General features: G+C 41.3%; 1 protein-coding gene across 2 annotated transcripts; it reads right to left on the bottom strand.

Moving 5' to 3' along the window:
- Positions 1-855: 855 nt before the first annotated feature.
- LOC124465542 (BRCA1 associated protein) lies at positions 856-7598 on the bottom strand. 2 transcript variants are annotated; one of them, XM_047017379.1, is made up of 13 exons: positions 7289-7598; positions 6574-6738; positions 6258-6459; positions 5900-6089; positions 5681-5794; positions 5319-5467; positions 4967-5042; positions 2826-2964; positions 2503-2612; positions 2321-2410; positions 2057-2160; positions 1700-1839; positions 856-1560 (listed from the first exon to the last, which is right to left on the bottom strand). In XM_047017379.1, the coding sequence occupies exons 1-13, from the start codon at positions 7365-7367 to the stop codon at positions 1343-1345; spliced, it is 1776 nt and encodes a 591-aa protein (XP_046873335.1). In that variant the 5' UTR covers positions 7368-7598; the 3' UTR covers positions 856-1342. The 2 variants fall into 2 exon arrangements, with proteins under 2 accessions (XP_046873335.1, XP_046873336.1); XM_047017380.1 differs by having other exon boundaries at positions 6574-6735.
- Between the last annotated feature and the right edge of the window lie 15346 nt (positions 7599-22944).

The raw sequence follows: 22944 nt of genomic DNA, 5'->3' as shown, positions 1-22944 counted from the left end.
GGTCAAGCAACGATGACTATGATTAAATGTATAATGCAATATTGTTGACTAATAAAAACGAGACGGAATGTTATAACGTTATTTCGTCTCGTTTAGTCGCGTTATTATTATAAGCCATCTCATGAGGCTGTGGTTAATGTGGCTCATTTAACGTTAGCTTTAAACGTTAGCCACTGGAGCTGAAGACGACTGAGCGTCATGAGACAAACGTATGTGACTAGCGTCTGTTTGTTTGTGAGAGTGTAAAGTGGGTTAACACGTGAGACTAGTGTGTGTACTGTGTGTGTGTGTTTTTGTTTGTATGAGAGTGTAACGTGGGTTCTTAGATCCTACCTGACTGATGTGTAGTAAGCATCCCTTGTTGGCCAAATATTGTAGCTAGTTTTGTCATTCACATAACAATCACACTGAACTGAATTTGGCATCAACAACATGACTTTGAATACCTTTTTCTAGACAAATACATAAATTTAAACAAATGGTTTTGTCATTAACATGCCTCCCGAGAATACTGCTTAGACTACTTCTGTTTTGATTAAAAAGAGACTAAAATACAATTTTCATTGACTTAAACTAGACTAAATGTCATCAGTTTTCGTTGACTAAAACTAGACGAAAATAGTCATGGATAAGTCTGACTAAAATTACACTTGAAACTTGACTAGACTAAAAAGACTAGACTAAAAACAGTATGAACGTGACTAAAACTAATAAAAACTAAAATGACAGCTTGACACAAAGACTAGACTAAAACTAAAATAAAAACAGGCCGCCAAAAACAACTACTGAGAAGGTGTGCTTCCTGTTGCTGTTCCCTGGGGCTGCATGTCAGTTGTGTACAGTGGCTTCCTGTCCTCCAGTCTTTCTGTTTATTTTAGGATGTGTGAGAGAGCAAATGCCTTATTCTATACCAATATAAACATTTTAAGGTTAATACTTAAAAAAACAACAAACAAAAAGACAACACATCTGACTGGCTCAAGACAGGCAGTATGAATGGGAAAGACATCAATTAGATTTGTTTGTTAATCGCTTAGTTATATTTTGAAAATATTGTATCCTTTAACTCAATATATATTTACTTACACACAAGTGACATGTCCAGAAGACTGTCATTCTGACAAAGCCCATTCCTTTAGTGAATTACATCAGCTCCCCCCCCATCCCCTTAATGCTCAACCTCTTTTCCTTACATCCAAAAGCAGTGTCTACAAGACATCATTGTGGAACACACATGTACTCAAACAGGAACTATTTGATAGACACACAGGGGCACACGCCGTCCTTTTCCGAAGTCTCTTCCTCAACCTTTCTACCTCAACCTCATTTTCAATTTCTCTCTTTACTTCCCCCTCTTTGCCCGACCTCTCCTGCCCTGTCCAACGGAGGATGGTCCTGCTCCGGCGTTGGTGGGGTTGGCGCCGATATTGATCTGCCCCTCCTGGATCTCGTGCCTTGCCTCCGGGGGCAAGTGCTCTATCTGCTGCTGGGTCTCCAGGTAAAACATGACATCTCTCAGCTGCTCTTGCAGCTCTGCTATGGCCGCATCCTTCCTCTCACCTGGAGGATCACAGTGTCACACACACACAGTTACCAGACACACAGAGGTCACAGTGCAATGAAACTAGTAGATCTAAATATATCTGCAGGTCTCCGTAGGTGTGGATAAGGTGTCTGGACATGTCTGCTTAGAACTCACCTGTCTCCCGGGCCTTACGTTCCTCCTCTGCCAACTGGATCTGGAGCTGGACCTGATTTGCCCTTAGACAGCGGTTCATTTCCTGCTCCTCCTTCAACTCCTGGCCCAGCTTCATGACACGGTTGTTGAACTGGGTACACCTGAAGGGGCAGGAATGGACAGAGGTGTGGGAGAAAATGAGTGTGTGTGTGTGAGAAAGAGAGCGAGTGTAGGTGTGTACTTGCAGGAACTGATACTTTTGTTCATGCTTCTGTTTAAAATCAGGGGCATTTTTGGAAACATGGGGGGTGAATGACAGTAGGCTTATATACTGCTTGTTAGGAGATATGGGGGGTGACTGCCAGTTGCGCAACCTACTTTTTCTCCATGTTCTGCTTTTCCTTGGACAACTCTCCCAGTCTCCTCTCCAGGTTATCGCAGCGGTCTAAAGTTTCCTTGAACTTGGCCTTCATGTTGTTAATCTGTAACACCAATCCAGGCACACAAACAACAATTGATAATGAGAATATTACCTACATTTACATAAATATTATGAATATTCATCAAGCCCATTTAACGCATAATCTGTATGTTCATGAATAAATTATAAACAAGGTAACTAAATGATTTTGATTCTCCTACCTCCTCTGCTGTGTCTTTCTCCAAGTGAACAATCTTGTTCTCCCAGTAGATGCGCTGTGAGTCCAGCTGACTGGTCAGTAGGTAGGAGTACTGCCCAGTCACACACATTTACATACTTTTAGTTGACATTCACGCTGGGGGAAAGGAAGAATTTGCATGAACAGGCATGCAAATATACCAACCTCTAACTGTAGCGCATCTATCTTCTCATCTTGGCATGTGTCGCCCTCACATTCATACTGGACCATCTTGCCATCAGTCTTGCATGCCACCAAGCGATGGACGTAGTTGTCTTCAATGAGCAGATCATAAATGTAAAACAAATATTTTTTTCAGTAAGCCGAGGGCTGACATCTGAGTATTCAATCTCTTGCAGACTTTTAAACTTTTGCACCACTTGTAACACTATCTATACAGAGTGAGTTTGCTGAGACAACAGCTCTACATCCTGTAAAGTAGTGGTCAGATGCCTGTCAACGAGCTCCTGAGGAAGTCATACACACACCTCCTGCATAGTCCCAGACACGGTGGTTGGTCAGCTGCATGGCATAAGTATGCTGTGTCTCCTCAAAGTGTTTGTAAGCATGGCGACTGACGTAGCGGCCGCAACCTATGTGCCCACAGATCAGACAAATCCACAGGTTCTACAGAGACAGAATATAAGTCAATGTAGGGCAGCAACTATAAAGATAAAGGAAACATAAAGCAACATAGTTACGTGGGTTTGTTGGGTTGAATTAGGGGCTGTTATTGACTGTAAGTACTTACATGTCAATGTGGGGGTGAGAATTCATTCTTGACCTAAATGGCACTATTCTTATAATCATTAAAACCATACAAGCTCTGGTGCGTTACAACTATCTTATGCTTTTGTATTGATTTGTGTTTAATCATCATTTGATATCAATGACAGTGAGGAAAAAAAGGATCCCCTACTGATTTTGTATGTTTGCCCACTGACAAAGAAATTATCAGTCTATAATTTTAATGGCAGGTTTATTTGAAGAGTGAGAGACAGAATAACAAACAAAAAAATCCAGAAAAATGTCAAAATTGTTATAAATTGATTTGTATTTTAATGAGTGAAATAAGTATTTGACCCCTATACGAGACATGACTTAGTACTTGGTGGCAAAATCCTTGTTGGCAGTCACAGAGGTCAGACATTTCTTGTAGTTCCACACATCTCAGGAGGAATTTTGTCCCGCTCCTCTTTGCAGATCTTCTCCAAGTCATTAAGGCTGAGGCTGACGTTTGGCAATTCAAACCTTCAGTTCCCTCCACAGATTTTCTATGGGATTTAGGTCTGGAGACTGGCTAGGTCACTCCAAGGCCTTATGTGCTTCTTCTTGAGCCACTCCCTTGTTACCTTGGCCGTGTGTTTTGGGTCATTGTCATGCTGGAATACCAATCCACGACCCATTTTCAATGCCCTGTCTGAGGGAAGCAGGTTTTCACTCAAGATTGTCTCCGTCCATCGTCACTTTGATCTGGTGAAATTATCCTGTCCCCTTAGCAGAAAAACACCTCCAAAGCATAATGTTTTAACCTCCATGTTTGACGGTGGGGATGGTGTTCTTGGGGTCATAGGCAGCATTCCTCAACCTCCAAACACGGCGAGATGAGTTGAGGCCAAAGAGCTTGATTTCAACCAGTTCTCCTCTGAATCATTCATCTGTTCATTGGCAAACTTCAGATGGGCCTGTACATGTGCTTTCTTAAGCAGGGGGACCTTGCGGGCACTGCAGGATTTCAGTCCTTCACGGCGTAGTGAGTTACCAATTGTTTTCTTGGTTACCATGGTCCCAGCTGCCTTGAGATCATTGACAAGATCCTGCCATGTAGTTCTGGGCTGATTCCTCACCAATCTCATGATAATTGCAACTCCACAAGGTGAGATCTTGCACACAGAGGGAGATAGACAGTTCTTTTGTGTTTCTTCCCTTTGCGAATAATCGCACCAACTGTTTTCACCTCAAGCTGCTTGGCGATGGTCTTGTAGCCCATTCCAGCCTTGGGTAGGTCTACCACTTTGTCCCTGACATCCTTGGACAGCTCTTTGACTTGGCCATGGTGGAGAGTCGGGAATCCAATTGATTAATTGCTTCTGTGGACAGGCGTCTTTTATACAGGTTACAAGCTGATATTTGGCGCACTCAGCTTGTTATCTGTATAAAAGACACCGGTGAGACAGAAATCTGTCTGATTGAGAGGGGGTCAAATACTTATTTCATGCATTCAAATGCAAATCACTTTATAACAGTTTTGAAAAAAAATCAGGATTTTGTTGTTGTTTTTCAGTCTCTCACTGTTCAAATTAAACTACCATTAAAATTGTAGACTGATTATTTCTTTGTCAGTGGGCAAACATACGAAATCAGCAGGGGATCAAATATTTTTTTCCCTCACTGTACTTTACAATTGACATAATAAATCTATTAGCTTGACTTTAAACTAGTTCCCCTATCTTTCACACTCACAGGTCAAAATATACTGAGATAGTTGGATTGACTTGTCTATTAACTAAAAATACATATTTCAGGCTACGATCATCAGCGATGAAGTTTTGTACTGCACACAATGACACAGCTAATGGTAAATGTACATTCAAAATTTGAGTCAGATATTCCAAACAAATGTGTTTACCTCCTGAACCCCACATTCAAAGCACTTGTTCTCCTCTACAGGCTCTGGTGTCTGGCAGTATCTACATACAGGGCACCTACAAGACAAAGAAAGACACAAGCAACACTTTAATTAACATCCTTTCACATGCTGAGCACACACACACCCACACACACAGTCAGCAGCACCTAGAAGTTCCATTGTTCCAGCACAAACACACAAAGCCATACTGTACAACAGAAATTCAAAATGACATCATAAACCCTCAACATATCACATCAAGTGTGCAGATATGTCCACAAGATGAATAAGCCATGTGAATTCAGAATACAAATTCAAAAAGCAATTTTAATGTGTGTGTTTATCCACTCACGATGCATCCTCCCAGCGCTGTAGACACAGGCTGTGGAAGCTGTGGTTGCAGAGGGTGGTCAGAACACCGTTAACTGACTCATCCATCCTCTCCAGACACACTGTACACTTAGGTAGCTCCGTCATCTCCATCACAGGCAGACTGGCTCCCTAGTAGATGGGAAATTAGGAGAAAATAAAGAAAATTGGGAGAGAATAAGGGAAGTGGTGGGCGAGTAAGAGGGGAAGATTGCAAAGAGAGAAAAAGAGGATAGGCCTTTAACTAAAAAGATGAATGAAATATATATGTCGTAAGGACGGGCTATGAAAAGCAATATTGAGTTGATTGATTGACTGATTTATTAGTAGAACGAAAGGTGATACCTGCTCAGACTTGATGACCTCAGCCCTCTCCACATACACCAGCTGACACACTGCGTCCTCAATGGAGTTAAACTGGCGACCGTTGCATGCCGTGTAGAAGCTATCTGCATCCACCTGACGAGTGTGCAAGATAAGAGATAGATAGGGGTTAAGCTGGGTGAACACACACAAACACTTTCTAACAAAGTGGTACAAAATAATAACACACTATAATCTCACCTGATGTCTAAACTTGATCAGGACCATGTACTGGTTAGGTGTGGAATCCCGGATGATCTTCATGTGCTCCATGACATCATTAAAAGGCGCCACAAACCTCATGAGATCATGGCTCGTCATTGTAGCAGGGACTGTCAGGATACACAGCATTGCACTGCGCCTCACGTCCTCCGTCAGTGATGTCATCTTGCTGCAACAGTACAAATAAGAAACACAGCAGGCAAGTAATGGTCGGAGTTCTATTCATCGGTAGTGTCACTTGGTTCCATAATAAATCCACCTTTACTGAACTATTGATAAACTAGTGTCTTTAAAGGACTATATTTTTTCTAGAATCTTGCTTATGGCAGAAGCCTACTTGGTCTTGTAGAGATGCATGATGCCATGGACAATCTCCACCGAGGGGTTGCCACTGAAGAAGGAGATTTGGTCTGGCAGCTGTTTCGAGGGGGAGTCAGGAGCTGTGCTCATCTCTCTGCCCCCCGTAGTGCCCAGTTGGGTTTCTGGGGTCCCATCACTCTCACCTCCTGATGGCCTCATCTCCGCACTTTCATCCTTTTCTGCAAGGAACAAGATAAAGTTAAACCAATACTGGTTCGACAGATTTAACAGAGTTCTTACCATTATTGTGTTCTAATGATAAAAGAATATAACATTACCAAAGTGGTTCTAACCTGGGTTGGTAGAAAAGGTTTCGATGACCATGTCTCCCATGGCTCTGCTGCCAATGTGTTGATTTAGCACAGCAGTTCTCTCTAGCTCAGTCTTCCCACTCAGTGCCTGCTGAGCAGAGCCCAGAGCCTTTTCATGAAGCTCCTTCTCTGACATACGCTCAACTGCTGGACCAGGAGAGGAGAAACTGAGGTAATTTTCCATAGCTTCAGCCAGAGCAGTCACACACACAACAAAATATAATGAATTCAACCATGAATTCTACATAATGTTCTTGTGGTTCAATACAATACCTATTGTAACTATTCGTGGTAAACGGCCAATAGCTATTGTTGTCCTTACAAAGCTGAGCATGAAAAAAAACAAGGAAATATCTAGCTATGAGCTAAATTTCTATTGCTGACTCACAAAAGTTCAAGTGACTCACAAGGAAAATATTGTAGAAGTCCATCTAAGCAGGACCAATTGTCTGATAACATGAGGCAATGCAATAAAGGCAGTTTTATTATAAACAATCCAAAGGCATGCAACTGAAAGGACAGAATGAGAACCAATTACCAACATAAATTATTGTATAGGTTATTACTATAGCCAGCTACCAGATGTCTGACTAGCTAGTTAACTGTCTTATTAATATTGTAAAAGACTGTCGAGCAAATGTTCAACTTCGAGAGAGAGAAAAAATGATAGCTAGGCTAGCTCTATACATTTTCCTACCTGCGCTGTACTGGAAATGTAAGGGCGACGGAGATTGGTCTGCTAGCTCCAGACGGATCACGACCAGAGACACACTCATGTGTCTTTAAAGACGGATAACTCTACTGTAAGAAAGAAAAACAAAGGCAGTTTGATAGCTAGCAAGCAAGCTGTCGTAAGTAACTCTCTAGCCAACTTGAGAATGGGAGGAATAGCGTTGTTTTCCTTGCACAATGAAACAATACTTTTTCAGAATTCACACATGCATAACAGCTAAGATCCCTGCCAATGCATCGTAACGCTTGAACAGCCGACAGCGCCCCAACATCCTGATATTTCTTCCGGGTCAGACTGGTAGACATTCTGACAACAAAATATTTTTACCCAACTGGTTTGATAACATAATTTATGTATTCCAATTGTTAGATGCCAATAATATGTTACTTTCTTATCGAGATTTTCTGAACAAATTGTAACCGCCAAAAAATAGACCAATTATTTGTTTGTAAACATTCGGGGTGCGCGCGCAATGTGGTTGCAGAAAACCGGGAAAGGATAGCATTTAAAACGGCAAAAGGACCACACCTACAAATAGTTAGATTTAAAAAGGCCAAAAAGGTCGAGGAGGATAGCCTTTAAGAGAGAAAGCGATTTCCCATTGATCTAATTATGATTTTGATCACAAAAGTAATTAAACTTAGTCTTCTGTTAGTGAAGAGGCGGAGCAAAACCCTTTCTTCAATACATTTTGTATTTAATTCGACTGTTTGGTCCGGATTTGAGCATTGGCGAAACTGAAGGTGTCCGAATATTACAAAACACACGTCAAAGTTGTCGTGTGTGAGTCTGGCCAATCATGAAATAGCTGTGTCATCACTTGAACCCGTGCAGTTGCTCTTGAGAAAAATGCGCTCGGCTACACAGCCGGCAGTTCTAAAAATCGATCTCACGGTACTTTGATGGTGACGTCACAGTATCGTGTCCTCGATGCCGTCTTAAGTCGGACAAAAAGTCTAACCAGAATTCACTGTTTCAAGTCAGCTGCCTGCAGCCGGCTGCAGCGCCGCATGAAGTCGGGTCATGTCGAACCCACCTAGTAACTAGTGGTACATGCCAGTGCCTCCACTGGCACGTGACAGTGGCTAGTGGTACGTGCCAGTGCCTCCACTGGTACGTGACAGTAGCTAGTGGTACATGCCAGTGCCTCTGCTGGCACCTAGTGGTATGTGCCAGTGCCTCCGCTGGTACATGACAGTAGCTAGTGGTACGTGACAGTGCTTCCACTGGTACATGACAGTTACTGTTCTGTTGATGGCGGTACGCAAGGGTCTCGTGGCAGTTGCATTGGGTGTCTTGCAGCTTTTGTTTACTGTCGTGTAACTGCCATTTTAGAATAGGAGAACAGGCTATAAACTTTTATTCAAAAAAAATAAGTTAAACTGTTTGTGCTAACAGACTCCAAACCATACTTTTGATGTCTCGCTACAAGCTCACCACCATACAAAGTCCTCAATTTAGACATTATGTAACGGTTCGCTTTATTTCTAGTTATACTAAACTGAGGATCTGGAATGGGGCTTCAGTGAACAACTGGCAGACCTCACAAGTTTATCAAAAAGACTCGTCAATTTATGGTATTCAAAGACTGGTGCCACTGATAAAATAGGATGCCTATAGCCCAGCTAACAACACTACTGCAAAACAGGCACTGCAAGTACACAAACCATCAATATGCAATGAGGGAGCACACACACTAAAAATGGCAGTGAGGTCCCACGGCAATTAATCCTTCTAGTCTGAATATAGCTGGACATACATACAACCTATCTGGTCAGGGCCCTCACCGTACACCTGCAAATACAACAGACAAACAATACGTAGTCTAAAAAGAATCAATAAAAACCGGGATAGCAACTTAACCAGTCTTGTCACGCTGTTCGCACAGCTTCGTCATACCACCAATGTCCGCTCCCTCTGCTGTGCCAACATGCCCTTTTTAAGGCGCTTGTCCTTCATTGGCGTTGATTGTCCATTGGAGAAGCAGTTCGGAAAGACTGGTCACCCATTGGAGGGGCCGGGGGCTTGGCCGTAGGCGTGCGCAATGCTAGGTAGGTCGTGGTCCACCCACTTCCTCTGTTGGCAGCGATAATCCGAAAGAAAGACATCACAATATTACAATTACATGTATTACAATTATATTGCATATAGTATAATGGTGTGACTGTAATGTAAAGCAGACTTGTACACACGTAATGAATTAGTAACAAATTATTTTACTCAGACTAACTGAATTTAAGCGTGCACATGAGCCACTGTTGTAGACTCTCCTACGACTCTAATGCACATCGTAGTGTTGTTATCAGCGCCTCTTAGTGGCGTATATAAGTAATTGTAATACCTGAAGTCAATATAGGTAACCTACATATGGTCATTTATTGACATGGTTCTTCATACGAAAATAATGAAAATGGTCTTAGAACGTTCCTAAGAAGCTCTTAGCGTTAATAGCTTCTTAACGAATCTGTGAAACCTGGCCATTTGCATTTCGATACTCTGAGAAAATATAGTTGTTAATAATAGTTCATTATTTTCGTATGAAGAACCATGTCAATAAATGACACCCTATGATTGCAAAAGTACTTTCTGGGTATTATACATATTGGAAACTACAAACTCCCTTGGATATTTGGATATATTGGATTAAATCACTCAGATATCTTTATCACAACTGAAGTTACATCATTAAATCGACCTGTGTCAAAGAGTGAAATGGGAGAATATCCTTTTGTTCGTAATGACATTGTGAATGTAAATGTCAGTTTAAGTATAGGCTGCATGAATAACTTCTCAGCAAGTTGTTTCATTGATCAGATGTTATGGGCTGCTGCAGCACTCAAAAGAACAGGCAAACTAAGCATTTGATTTGACATGGCTTGAAAATCTTGCTAGCTGACATGTCCAAAAACCCTTGAAATTAACAGTTTTTCATGAGTAATCGTATACTTTTTGTACATTACAATGAAGTTTAGGGTGTTAACTATACAAAACATCAAAAATCTAAATTTTGACAGAAAACGATTTTCGATCTTTTATGGCTTATAGCCTACAATGAGCGGCTGCAACATCCACAGGTTTCCGCAGGCCGCCACACATATTTAAAAAAATAAAAGTTTATAGTCTGTTCTCCTATTCTAAAATGGCCGCGGGGCAGTTAGGCTACATGATAGTAAATAAAAGCTGCAAGACACCCAATGCAATACCACTAGCTCCACTGGCACAAACCACTAAGTGCCAGTAGAGGCACTGGCACATACCACTAGCCACTGTCACGTACCACTCGCTTCACTGGCATGTACCACTAGCCACTGTCACGTACCACTCGCTTCACTGGCATGTACCACTAGCCACTGTCACGTACCACTCGCTCCACTGGCACGTACCACTAGCTACAGTACAGTACAGTTTCGGTTTTCACTGCCTCTCAATTTGAGTGAGAATGTCGCCCGGTAGACGGCATAGTCAGGCGGCAGCAATGTCTTCACGTCATGTTACAAAGTTCATAATTTTACAGTTTTACAGTCCATTCTACATCTAAAATGTCGAGCAGGGCAGCTTTCAAGAGATATGGGAATTCTGCCTTTTTCAGCCAGGTTGTTTCAATTCAGCCAGCTGGTCCGATTTTTTTTTTATTCGAGACATTCAAGACATTCGAGATCCAAATCAAAATTCTGATGCGACAGATCAATGGGGAATCGCTTTCTCTCTTAAAGGTTGACCTCCTCGACTTTTTTGGTCTATTTAAATCTAACTAGTTGTATGATCCGTGTGGTCCTTTTGCCGTTATAAATGCTATCCTTTCCCGGGATTCTGCCACCACTTTGCGCAAGCATCCCGAATGTTTTCAAACAAAAAATTGGTCTATATGCTTTTGTTTGATGCAGTAACAACTGGTGTTTTAACACTTCTCAGAAAATGTTCACCAACACGATGCTCCACGCATGACACATCTGACATTTTTTAGGTAAGATTAAAGGTCACATGACATGAAAACTTCACTTTAGGAGGTTATTTAACATTAATATGAGTTCCCCTAGCCTGCCTTTGGTCCCCCAGTGGCTAGACTTTTCCATAGGTGTAAACCAAGCCCTGGGTGTTCTTCTCCGCCTTTAAGAAAAATGAAGGCTCAATTGCTCTGTTTGAAAATCTCCTCCTTCTGACGTCCCAAGGAGCCAGGCTACCGCCCTTATCTCTGCTTTGCCCGCCCAGATAATATGGCCCGCCCATGAAAAACTGAGCTACGATCGTGCAAAGGCAAGTGCGATTAAACATTTTCCTGGAGAGACATCATGGCTAGCAAATGAACGAACCATAACAGTTGCTCAGTGTTTGGATGTACAAATCAAAACAAAAGTATTTTTTTAAGTTCCTTCATCCAGGCCTCTGCACAACCAGTATCAACATTTTATTTTCGCTGGAAATGCGCCGACACAACTTCCCCAAGTTTTGTATATCTGCGCCAAACATTTCAGCCACTACTGTTTCCTCAACTTGAGCCAATACAAAGCTGGCCTTGCTGAAATTAAATTTGGGATCATTACTAACTCTCCTTGGTCAAGCTACAAACCTTGGACAAGTAAGCTAACGCTATATCATTTTGTTGCTTTACTGTATATGGTTACCTAGCTTGCTACCCTTAGAATGTGGCTGTAACATTAGCTCTGCAGCTAACAGCTGAGTTACTGTTGCTAATGTAAAGGTAGATGGCATCAAGTGTGTGTGTGAATACTAACGCTGTAACGCCAGTGTTGTACACTTCTTTGTTATTTGGATAACCGTTATGCTGTTGGTGTTATGGCGCGCGATATCCGCCTTTCCCCTCATTGAAATTATTATGAGTGTGCACCTCTGCAAAACGTCCCCCCCAATATTTGATCATACTGTATGATTATGGGACACGTCCTCCCCAATATTTGATCATACTGTATGATTATGCGGGCAATTTCGATGTGTCTGCAATTAGGTCTTTCTGCAGCTCAGAAAATATCAAATCACGGCCGGTCCATTTTCCAAATCCAGTCGACTTGGCTTACCGAAACCTATTTGTCCTGAATCCATGTCATGTTTTCCCTAAACCTATGGTCCAACGTCAATGAGTGAGTTAGGAGCGCAAAATCATTTGACAATGGGATATTTTTATGGATGGTAAATATCCAGTTTTTGGCTAACATACTACAACAACGACTAGGTGAATTTCACTAGAATTTCGAATGGTAGAATTTGTGCAAATATCCAGTTTTTGGCTAACATACTACAACAACGACTAGGTGAATTTCACTAGAATTTCGAATGGTAGAATTTGTGCAAATTTCGAATTGTAGAATTTGTGTGGATTTTGATTGCAATACTATACAATGTATGAGGGACTTTTTACAAGCTAGCCAACAGCTATAGCCTGGCTTTACAGCTATCAACAACTGTAGCTAGCGTTTTGGGCCATGTTTCTATTCTCTGAATTAGGTTATCTAGCCAGTTATTTTACAGTCCTGCCATTTGTTCTTTCTTCCTTCATCATTTTTATTCCTTTGGAATTGCGTTGCTGTTATATTTCGCAGTAGTGGCCAATGCAAGACTCCTGAGTAGTGAATAGACCTATACGTTGATTTGGGTTAGGGTCAGCCATGTACTTTCTTTTTACTTATTTAGCCATTATTAAACCTGGGCCAAGGCCAATCCTGGTAAAACTCCTCAGCCTCCAAGATAAACAACAAATACTACGTCTCTCACGTGAGAAAAAGGAACTAATGTACAAAGGCAACCGCGTCCACATCTTTCCTGACTTCAGCGCTAGCTTGGTCATCAAACGTCGGCAGTTTGACAACATCAAGAAAAAGCTCCGCGAACGGAATATGGAATATTCTCTTCTCTATCCGGCCTCACTGAGGATCATTGCAGCGGGCAAAGCAGTCCTGTTCAAAAGCCCTGGAGATGCAGAGTCTTTCATTCAGGATCTTGAGACTCATTCCCCAAAATGACTTACTTCGTCTCATTTAATTGAGGTATAAGATTCAATTTGTTAAATATTATTTGTGGCAATGAAAGGCTTATATATGAATTTATTGAAGTGAACTCTGTTATTTACTGAGTAGCTTTGGCTACCTGTTTCTCAGGCCACTTAGATACATTTTGGCCATTCTCCTGTGTTCTTCTTTAAGGTCCTATGGTTGATATATGGTAAACCTAAGTATGCCTGCTAACCTACCTAGCTATTGAGCTTTTTCTTTCTGACTAGAATGATATTGGCCAATAGTATTTCCTTTTATTTCATACTATTAAAGGCTTGGATTTAACTTGACCTAAATTATTATTTCCAGTATGAAAAATATGTAATAATAGTCCCTCACTTCATGTTATTTCAGTGAGAAATTTAGCAGATGGAATCTGCATTCTGTAATGCTTTGGCCTAGCCAGTTTGTGATTTGTGTATGTGTGTGCGTGGGTATGTGTGTGTGTCTGCGTGTATGTTGCTCTCTCTCCCTCACTATACCCCTCATCCCCCGTCCACCTTTTCTCCTATGTCCCTGAATAGTATATATGGGTAAAGGCTTATTTGTCATTCACCTGAACATAAGAAGCTTGCCACATAAAATTGATCTTTTAAGAGCCTGGCTTGTCTATAATAAACCCAGTGTTATCACACTATCTGAGACTTGGCTGAATACAAAAATATCAGATGATGAAATCAAACTGGATGGCTATGTTGTGTATAGAGCTGACAGGGGTGCTCGTGGTGGAGGAGTAGCCACTTATGTCTCCTCAAATTTATTTTCCGAACTTGTAATCCCGAAGGAAAACCCTGTGCATTTTGAATGCCTTTTTGTTAAAATTTGTTTTCACGCAAATAAACAGCTGATCATAGGGAATATTTACCGACCTCCAAACTCCCCCTCAGAGTCAATAAACTCCATAGGCACTACTATCAAATCCGTGGATAACTCAAATGAGATGATTATACTGGGTGACTTTAACATCAACTGGTTAGACCGTTCATCTCTAAACGACAGACATTTTTTTGAGACCCTAAACCTGACTCAACTTATCCGAGAACCTACTCGGGTTGACCACAGATCTAAATCTTTATTAGATTGGATTTTGGTCACCCACTCTGAAAGAATCACTGAATCTGGTGTACTACCCGATTGCTTTAGCGATCATTCTATGGTTTTCTGTGTATGGAAAATTAGATTGCCTCGCTTACCACCCAAGGTAATCAGGGTAAGGCAGAGTAAGCATCTTAACACTGAGTTTTTCATTCAAGATATAGTAAATATAAATTGGAATAGGCTTCAACTTATACCTTTTGTTGAAGATGCTTGGCATTTTCTTTACACTGAAGTTCTTAAAGTTATTGACAAACATGCCCCTTGGATATCAGTAAGGGTTAAGGGCAGACACTTACCTTGGATTGATGCTGATCTAATACATCTTTTTAAACAAAGAGATAAGGCATGGGAAAAGTACCGCCTGTCAAAGGACTCAACAGACTGGGCTGCATATAAACAATTAAGAAATATGTGTACAACTAAAACAAGAAACGCCAAATCAAACTATTATAAAGATTCTCTGTCTAATAACTTCAGAAGTCCTAAGAAGTTCTGGAAAAGTCTCAATTCTTTACTCAACACTAAAAGCATTGCCACAAAAGTCAAAGTTCACAATGACATTATTAGTGATCCTTCTGCGGTTGCCAATGCTTTTAACCAACACTTCTCCACTATTTGTAGTTCACAATCGTTCAACCTCTCTTACTCTAATCCGATAGATGAGTTAAGCAGCTCCTTCTCATTCGCTTCAATGAATCCTATTGACGTCCAACAGGCAATCTCTGATCTAAAAGCAGGTAATGGTACTGATCCTGATGGTCTGGAGATCAAGTTTATCAAGCTCGCCTCTCATGTACTGGCATTTCCTTTATCGGACTTATTTAACTTATCGTTATCCACCTGTGTGGTTCCATCAATGTGGAAGTCTGCCAGAGTAACACCAATACACAAGGGTGGCGATGCACTTGACCTTAACAACTACAGACCCATTTCCATCATAAGTAGTATAGCAAAAGTGTTTGAAAAACTAATATTTAATCAACTATTTAAATATATTAATGATTTCTCCATTCTGTCACCTAATCAATCTGGTTTCAGACCTAAGTTTTCTACAACTACTGCTCTTCTAAAATTCACCAATGATGTTTCATCCTCCTTAGGCAATAACATGTCGACTGGCGCAATATTTATAGATCTCACTAAGGCCTTCGATATGGTTGATCACTATATGCTTCTTGACAAACTACATGCGATAGGCCTCTCTAAACAATCTCTTTTTTGGTTTAACTCTTATCTCCATTCTAGACGTCAGCGAGTCTCTTTTCAGGGTTATTTATCAGAATCCTTAATAATGGAAAAAGGTGTCCCTCAAGGCTCTTCCTTAGGGCCTCTTTTATTTTCTATATTTATCAATGATCTTCCTCAAATGTGCTCTGACTGTCTTATTCATCTATATGCAGATGACACGGTGATCTATGCATCTAACTCGTCGATTTCTAGGATTCAATCCACACTGCAATCTAACTTTAATGCCATCCAACTTTGGTTCCATTCCAACCACCTACTACTCAATAAGAAAAAATCATATAGTATGCTGTTTCCCACCAGATCAGCTACATTGAATCAAGACAACAATCTCTTACTCAAATTCTCAGATGATACTCCGCTAGTTAAAGTTGATGAACTCAAATATTTGGGCCTTGTACTTGACTCACAACTCTCCTTTAGGCGTCACATTCATTTAGTAGTCAATAAAATAAATTGTAATTTACCAATATTGTATCATTCTATTAACTGTTTCACTCAACTGATTAGGTTAAGAATTGTGACACAGCTAATATTTCCTATATTAGACTATGTAGATGTTGTCTATCAAAACACATCAGAATCTAATCTAAAAGCACTAAATGTTGTTTTCAATAGTATGTGCAGATTTGTGTTGAGATGTCCGTTCACTACTCACCATTGTATTATGTATAACACACTGAATTTATTATCACCAAAAGCCAGAAGACAGTTTCACTGGTACCAGATTATATTCAAATGTATCTACTCTGACTATCCTCTTTACCTGAAGGAATATTTAATTCCATATAGACCTATGTACAGATTGAGACACACCGAATACCCCTTCTTTACTGTACCAAACATCTCAAAAGAGAGTGGCAGGCGTGCCTTTAAATTTAAAGCCCCCTCAGACTGGAATAGCCTACCAGGGTCTCTAAGATCTATCACTTCTTTGCACTCCTTCAAAATATCCCTTTATAATCACTTACAAGCAAATTATCGCTGTAAATGTTTTGCTCATGTTTGACTGGACTTTTCTTTATTTTTGTAATTTTTTTTTTTATGTATAAATATTGTACGTGTGTACGGGTGAAGGTTTGTGTATATGTGTGCATATATATGTATGTATATGTGTATGTATGTATATGTGTATATATACCTCTCAATATTACAATATGTATTCAATAAAGAGTCGGTGGGGTGGGTGAGGTCTGGGAGTGGGGGAACTTGAGCGAGTTTGAATGTGCATGTATTTGTCTTGTGTCTTGAGGACCCCCTCGAAAACGAGATGCTGCATCTCAAGGGGTTATCCTCCAAACAATAAATTTCTAATTATGTTTGACTCAGTTTATCATCACATTTTGTTGAGTGTGTTGAATGTTTCATTCCAAAATACAGATTTTTTGTTTAAATGCTAGGTTTCATCATTGTGCAAAACAAAGAATGTTTAATTCAGACATATTTTACAAAATGCTTTATTCTTGCATGCCCATGTGCATTTTTGCATTATGTAGGATTTGCTTTTATGATTTCATGGAAATCTTCCAGTGCATATAATAAAAAAAAATATTACCCAATCACGGCAGTTGTTTTATGTTGTAGATCTTGTGAGGTGACATGTCAGTGAGGTGTTAACATGTTTGTCACTTTAAAATAATGGTCCACATCACAAGTAGTTACTGCAGGATGACAATGTAACGCTTGAGTAATTAGTGAGGAGTTATACTGGTTTTCACAAGTAATAGGCCTATAATAAGTTACATTTTATATTCGACACATACGGTACAGGCATACATTTCTGTGAGGGACTAGTGATATTGCATCGTCCACAGATCTGTTGGCTCTGTAGGCAAACTGCAGGGGTCTAGTAGAGGGTCTGTGATGGATTGAAGGTGTGCCAGCACCAGGCGCTCAAAAGACTTCATTACCACAGAGGTCAGTGCGACGGGTCTGTAGTCATTATGTCCAGTTGGCCTGGGCTTTTTGGGCACAGGGATGATGGTGGAGGACTTGAGACAGGCTGGCACATGGCATGTCTCCAGGGAGGTGTTGAAGAGGTAGGTAAACACCGGAGACAGCTGGTCAGCGCAGTTCTTGAGGGTGGCTGGAGAGACAGAGTCCGGCCCAGCTGCTTTGCGGGGGTTCTGTCTCTTGAACAGTTTGTTCACTTCTCTCTCCTGAATGGAGAGGGTCGTCACTGTAGACGGTGGAGGGGGGAGGCCTCACGGGTGGAAAGGGGTTGTTCAGGACTGTCCAATTGTCTTTCAAATCTACAGTTGATCTCATTCAGGTTGTTGGCCAGACGGGAGTCGTTAGTGGAGTGGGGGGCTCTGGACTTGAAGTTGGTGATCTGCCTGAGGCTTCTCCAGACAGAAGCAGAGTCGTTAGCAGAGAATTTATGTTCTAGTCTCTGCGAGTACAATCGTTTAGCCTCTCTCACCGCTTTGCTAAACCTGTTCTTCAACTCCTTAAATCTGTCCCTGTCCCCACTCCTAAACGCGGCCTCTTTGTCCAGCCTCAGCCTTTTGAGTTTAGCTGTAAACCAGGGTTTGTCGTTGTTGTAGCTCACCCTGGTGCGTGTTGGTATACAGCAGTCCTCACAGAAGCTGATGTATGATGTCACAGCCTCCGTGAGCTCATCCAGACTATTGGTAGCAGTCATGAACATGTCACAGTCAGTACAGTCCAAGCACGCCCGCAGTTCCTCCATAGCCTCACTGGTCCACTGTTTACATGTCCTCACAGCAGGCTTACAGCGCTTAAGCTTCTGCCTGTATGCAGGAATCAGGTCAGGTGGACCATGGTGTGGTCTGAGTGACCCAGTATTGCTCGGGGAACCGCATGGTATGCTTTACTGATAGTAGAGTAGCAGTGATCCAAAGTGTTCTCTTCTCTGGTAGGGCATTTGATGAATTGTCTGTATTTGGGGAGAAAAGCAAGGCTTTTCCCAGCAAAGGCTCTCTTCAATACGATCTGTCTTGGCAGTTTTAATCCTTACGGTGCGTTCATACTGCGGGCGGAGCGGGCGGAGCGGGCGGAGCGGGCGGAGCGGGCGGAGCGGGCGGAGCGGGCGGAGCGGGCGGAGCGGGCGGAGCGGGCGGAGCGGGCGGAGCGGGATGTCGGCTTACAATTCATTTTCAATGAAACCAGGCGTTGACGCTCACGTAGGGCATTGTGGCAAGGCGAGCGGAGCGTTGAAAGTTGGATTTTCTAAACTTTATGTACATGAGGAGCGTGAAAACGCTAGCGTTGGCCAATCGGATTGGTTTCTTGTAGCGTGGCAACTGTTGGTCATGGTAAACATTTTCTAGGTCTCAAGATGTAGGAGAAACGTATATTATACGTATCTACACACCCAGTCTTGTTTTAAACGCCTTTGTAAGATTAAAGTGACGTTAAAAAAAATATATTCCTGACGCAGGGTTGCCGAGGTTGTCTGTGTCCCTGGTGTGTTAAATTCAGTCTTGTCACATTAGCTAGCTACGTAGTCGTAGCTCTAACTTTCTTCTGGGCTAGCTGCATAGCCTACTACAGTAGTCTAGCTAGTCTAGTTCACCCGGCACACGATTGACATTCAACGTTAAAATGCTGGTTGGCAGTCACTCGCTAGCCATACAGTAAATGTGTAGTGGCCATAACCTAGCGAATGTTACTGGGAAAATGTATGAAGTGCTGTATAGCCTAGTTGACAAGATCATGCAACATCTAGTCAGCGTATCTGATTACTTGCATCATGCCATGTAAAAGCTGTATTTTGATCGAGACAGGAGCACCTATATTTATATCAATAATGATCGATATTGTAAGTGCATGGACCCAAGTCTGCACAGTTTTACACAAACTACAACAGTGACCTTAGAGAACTACAACTCTTGAGGCTCTCCTGATGACTTCGGGCGTCTCGTGGTCTTTTACTGCCTCAACTTTATTTGTTCCCACCACAAAATAGTTTGTTTTGTTTTTGCATAAATGAGGCAATCCTTACAAAACATGACAACATTTTAATTGTTAAACAAGCCATTCCCAACCCATCAGCCATTTGGCATTAAATGTTATTTTCTTTGTTTCTCTAGAGCTAGTGCTTTCAATATCCTCATCCCCTGCCTCTTTCCTCTTCTCGCCCCCATTAGTTTGTTCTAACCACCGCCGCATTTAGTTAACTTATTTACTTTCCTCTACTACTCTAGTTAGCACTAGCTCTTATCAACTCCTATTATTCCTTGTGTTTTCTGGTGGATGCTCCGTTCGTTTCCATGGATTCTCGCACAGGTTTCACTTCAAACTGCGCGCAGCCAATGGGCGTTTAAAAGGTTATCACGTAGCATTACGGCACAGTGTTCACAGAGCCTGTTTAAGGAGAGCCTGCCACTCCCTATTAAGCCCCATTGTACCGAAATATTGTTGCAGTTCCACTGGGAGTGATTGTGGTCGAATGCAAAATGAATGGGAGTCTATGGAGCTAAACGGCTACATTTGTCTCTTTCACCTGATTGTCGTTGAGAAATCTCAGATTTGATTGTAGTTTTAGCATGTTCAACATGGATTACACTTCGAAAGTTGAATGAACGACTACTTGTGTCCTTTCGATTTCTTACAGGGTAAGTCGTTGTTGCCCATAACACGCTAGCATTCTACTAACGAATGCTGATTGGTTAGAAAAGGACTGACTATGACCAGAGATCCTGTTTGATGGCATCCGAAGCAGAACCAGAATATCAGAGCATAGCAACATTTGGTTTGCTAACAACATTAGCAAACTAAAACTCTTCCTAGCATGTGTATTGACAGGGAGAGCCTCCTCTGTCAGCTGTGTTGTCGATGCCTCGAGTGAAAAGTGACAGTAAACAGAGCTTGCCGTCAAGCAGTATCTCGGGCCGTGCAATGTGTATGACGTCAATGACATTTAAAAAGGATTTTGAGAACAGAAACGCGACTTTAAAAAAATCTATCCCCCAGCGGTGTGTATTTTTTTTGGCTCCCCTTTCAAATTCAGAATTCAAATTACTAGACAAACAATTATATCCTGAGAAAAGTGGATTTTGAGGGGTATAGCTCCATAGACCTCCATTCATTCTGCACTCGACCGTTAGCGCCCTCATATAGAACTAGAGTGGAACTGCAACAAGTTCAGAACCCGGAAGTTTCCCGTGAGTGGGAGTTCTCCCCATATTAGACATTCACTGGTGTTCATTGGAAACGCAGGAAGTACTGCCAGGGGATAAATGCCTCATGCATCACCGGCCAAACTGGCAAGTGAGTTTTTATTAACATTGAATTTAACCCGCATTTGGCGGGTTGGCGGGTGTACATTTTTTGTATTTATTTTTTATTTCACCTTTATTTAGAAACCCTGCACACGATACATCCAGTGAAACACCTTTTAAATAGATTTAAATTTTGATCCTTGATCCTAAATGTGTTTATTGTGATACCGAGAATGAAACAATCATTCATTTGTTTTGCAATTGTATGTATACTAAATCCTTTTGGTCTGCTTTAGTTCATCATATCGAGGGAATTTTCTTTGCTCAAAGTTGTCCTGTGGGCAGAAACGTTTGTGATTTGTTTAATCTGACAACCAATTGCAAGAGAGGAGAGAATTGCAGAGGCGGGCCACCATTTTCAATCTTTTTTCTCAACAACGTGCCATAAGTTACGCGCAATCAAGAGGAACTGGTTATAATTTCAATGTAAAGGTCTTTGTACGAAGTCCGAAATTCGTGTCCAAAATTGGCTCACGTTAAAAAATAAATACCTCACGTTATGTCAATCATGCTTACACACTTGCCTCCGAAACTTTTGTCCTTACAAAAAAAATTCCGGATCGGGTTAGATTTTCTGCGTTTTTTGCATCTTTTTTTTTGATAATTCAGAGCCACCCAATTTTTTGCAGACCTTAACAGTGGCGGCTGGTCAATAGAGGGCGCCCTCCCTGGTGAAAAGTGTTTTAGATTTTAGTTTTTCGTGTAATATATTTTCTAAACAATAACTACTCATTTTAAGCATGACTGCGTTAAAAATACACAATAAAGTGTTGTGTATATATATAATAAAATTCTGTTTTGGGATAAATGTACTTCATGCTCGACATCTGGGGCGCTAGAAAAAAGCGCCCTCAAAACGCCTACCAACCTGCTGGCGATAGGTGAATTGCTGACCGTTGCTAACAAGAAACACATATTTAGCCAATCAGCGTCCTCAAAAATGATGCCTAAAGGGCGCTGGAATTAGCGCCCCAAGCAGAGTTAAGTATCGAAATGATTTTGCCTTGTAGGTTTGACTGTAGGGCCTACTTAACGTTATTGAAAATGAATGACTCCGGACCGGACTTCAGACGTTCTCATTTCTCAAATTCTGTCAGATATCCTCTCCAAAATCCTTTCGAGAGGAGAATTTTAGTGGATAAAATAAAAATAAAAGAGTTTGGCCCAACCTGACATCAAAATTACACAACAGGCGAGCGAAAAGGGTAAAGGTAAATCATACACAGAGGTTTCTCCCACGATTTCTAAGCTACAACAGAAAGGCTTGGCTAGCTGGATGCAGTCATGTCAATGCCTTATTTTGCTTCCCTTACTTGCTTTTTATAACATTCGGAACAGATACAGCGTGGATGTTAAGGACATAAACATTTATCTGAGAAAACAAAACAAGTGCACAAAGGCACACATGGAGAATACAATCAAGATACCAATGCTAGGCAGAGACAATCGCTATGCAACTGGACGAAGGTCACCGGATTGAGGTGAGGAGAAACAACGAAGAAGTGGATAAGAACAGGCACGTTCTATCAAAGATAATTGATTGTGTTAAATTCATTTATAGATCCTTAATATTTAGTTTTACAGTAATAGTTGTGTTTTGTTTCCTAATAATACCAGGCAGAGTGGCTCAAGTGCCCAGATGTCCGTGGTTTTCAATATTTCTGAACTGAGTGTAATGATATTTATAGTCCACAAATGTGGACATTTGCCTATAGGTGTGTGCATTAATTACATAATTACTATTTCTCAGAGAACTCGTATCATGCAGTTTGTGTTCAATTGTATTAGGATGGTTACCGAATTGACTGAATATTTCACAGCCCCACCTAGAATTTTCACCAGCCGCCACTGGACCTTAAGTATGTAAAAACTAAAACGTGAGTAATTTTCTCGAAAATGGTGCAGCTATGTGTGATTTTTTTTACCTGCTAGTGCTATCAACATTGTGTGCCCATACATGTTAACCATAAGCGCTAGCTAAGCCAGCTAGTCAAGCTAATCAGGTGAGCTAGAAAGCTTGTTAATG

The sequence above is a fragment of the Hypomesus transpacificus genome, unplaced genomic scaffold, assembly GCF_021917145.1.
Source record: "Hypomesus transpacificus isolate Combined female unplaced genomic scaffold, fHypTra1 scaffold_55, whole genome shotgun sequence".
Classification (NCBI taxonomy): domain Eukaryota; kingdom Metazoa; phylum Chordata; class Actinopteri; order Osmeriformes; family Osmeridae; genus Hypomesus; species Hypomesus transpacificus.
Note: the sequence above shows the minus strand (reverse complement) of the source record. Positions and strands in the feature narration are given on the sequence as shown.

What these genes read in the sequence shown, in the direction of transcription:
- LOC124465542 (XM_047017379.1), bottom strand. Translation starts at nt 7,367, where the DNA reads ATGAGTGTGTCTCTGGTCGTGATCCGTCTGGAGCTAGCAGACCAATCT. An exon ending in TTGAATGTGGGGTTCAGGAG is followed by an intron (nt 2,965 to 4,966) that starts GTAAACACATTT and finishes CTGTCTCTGTAG; the next exon opens with AACCTGTGGATTTGTCTGAT. An exon ending in TGTCTGGGACTATGCAGGAG is followed by an intron (nt 2,613 to 2,825) that starts GTGTGTGTATGA and finishes TGCTCATTGAAG; the next exon opens with ACAACTACGTCCATCGCTTG.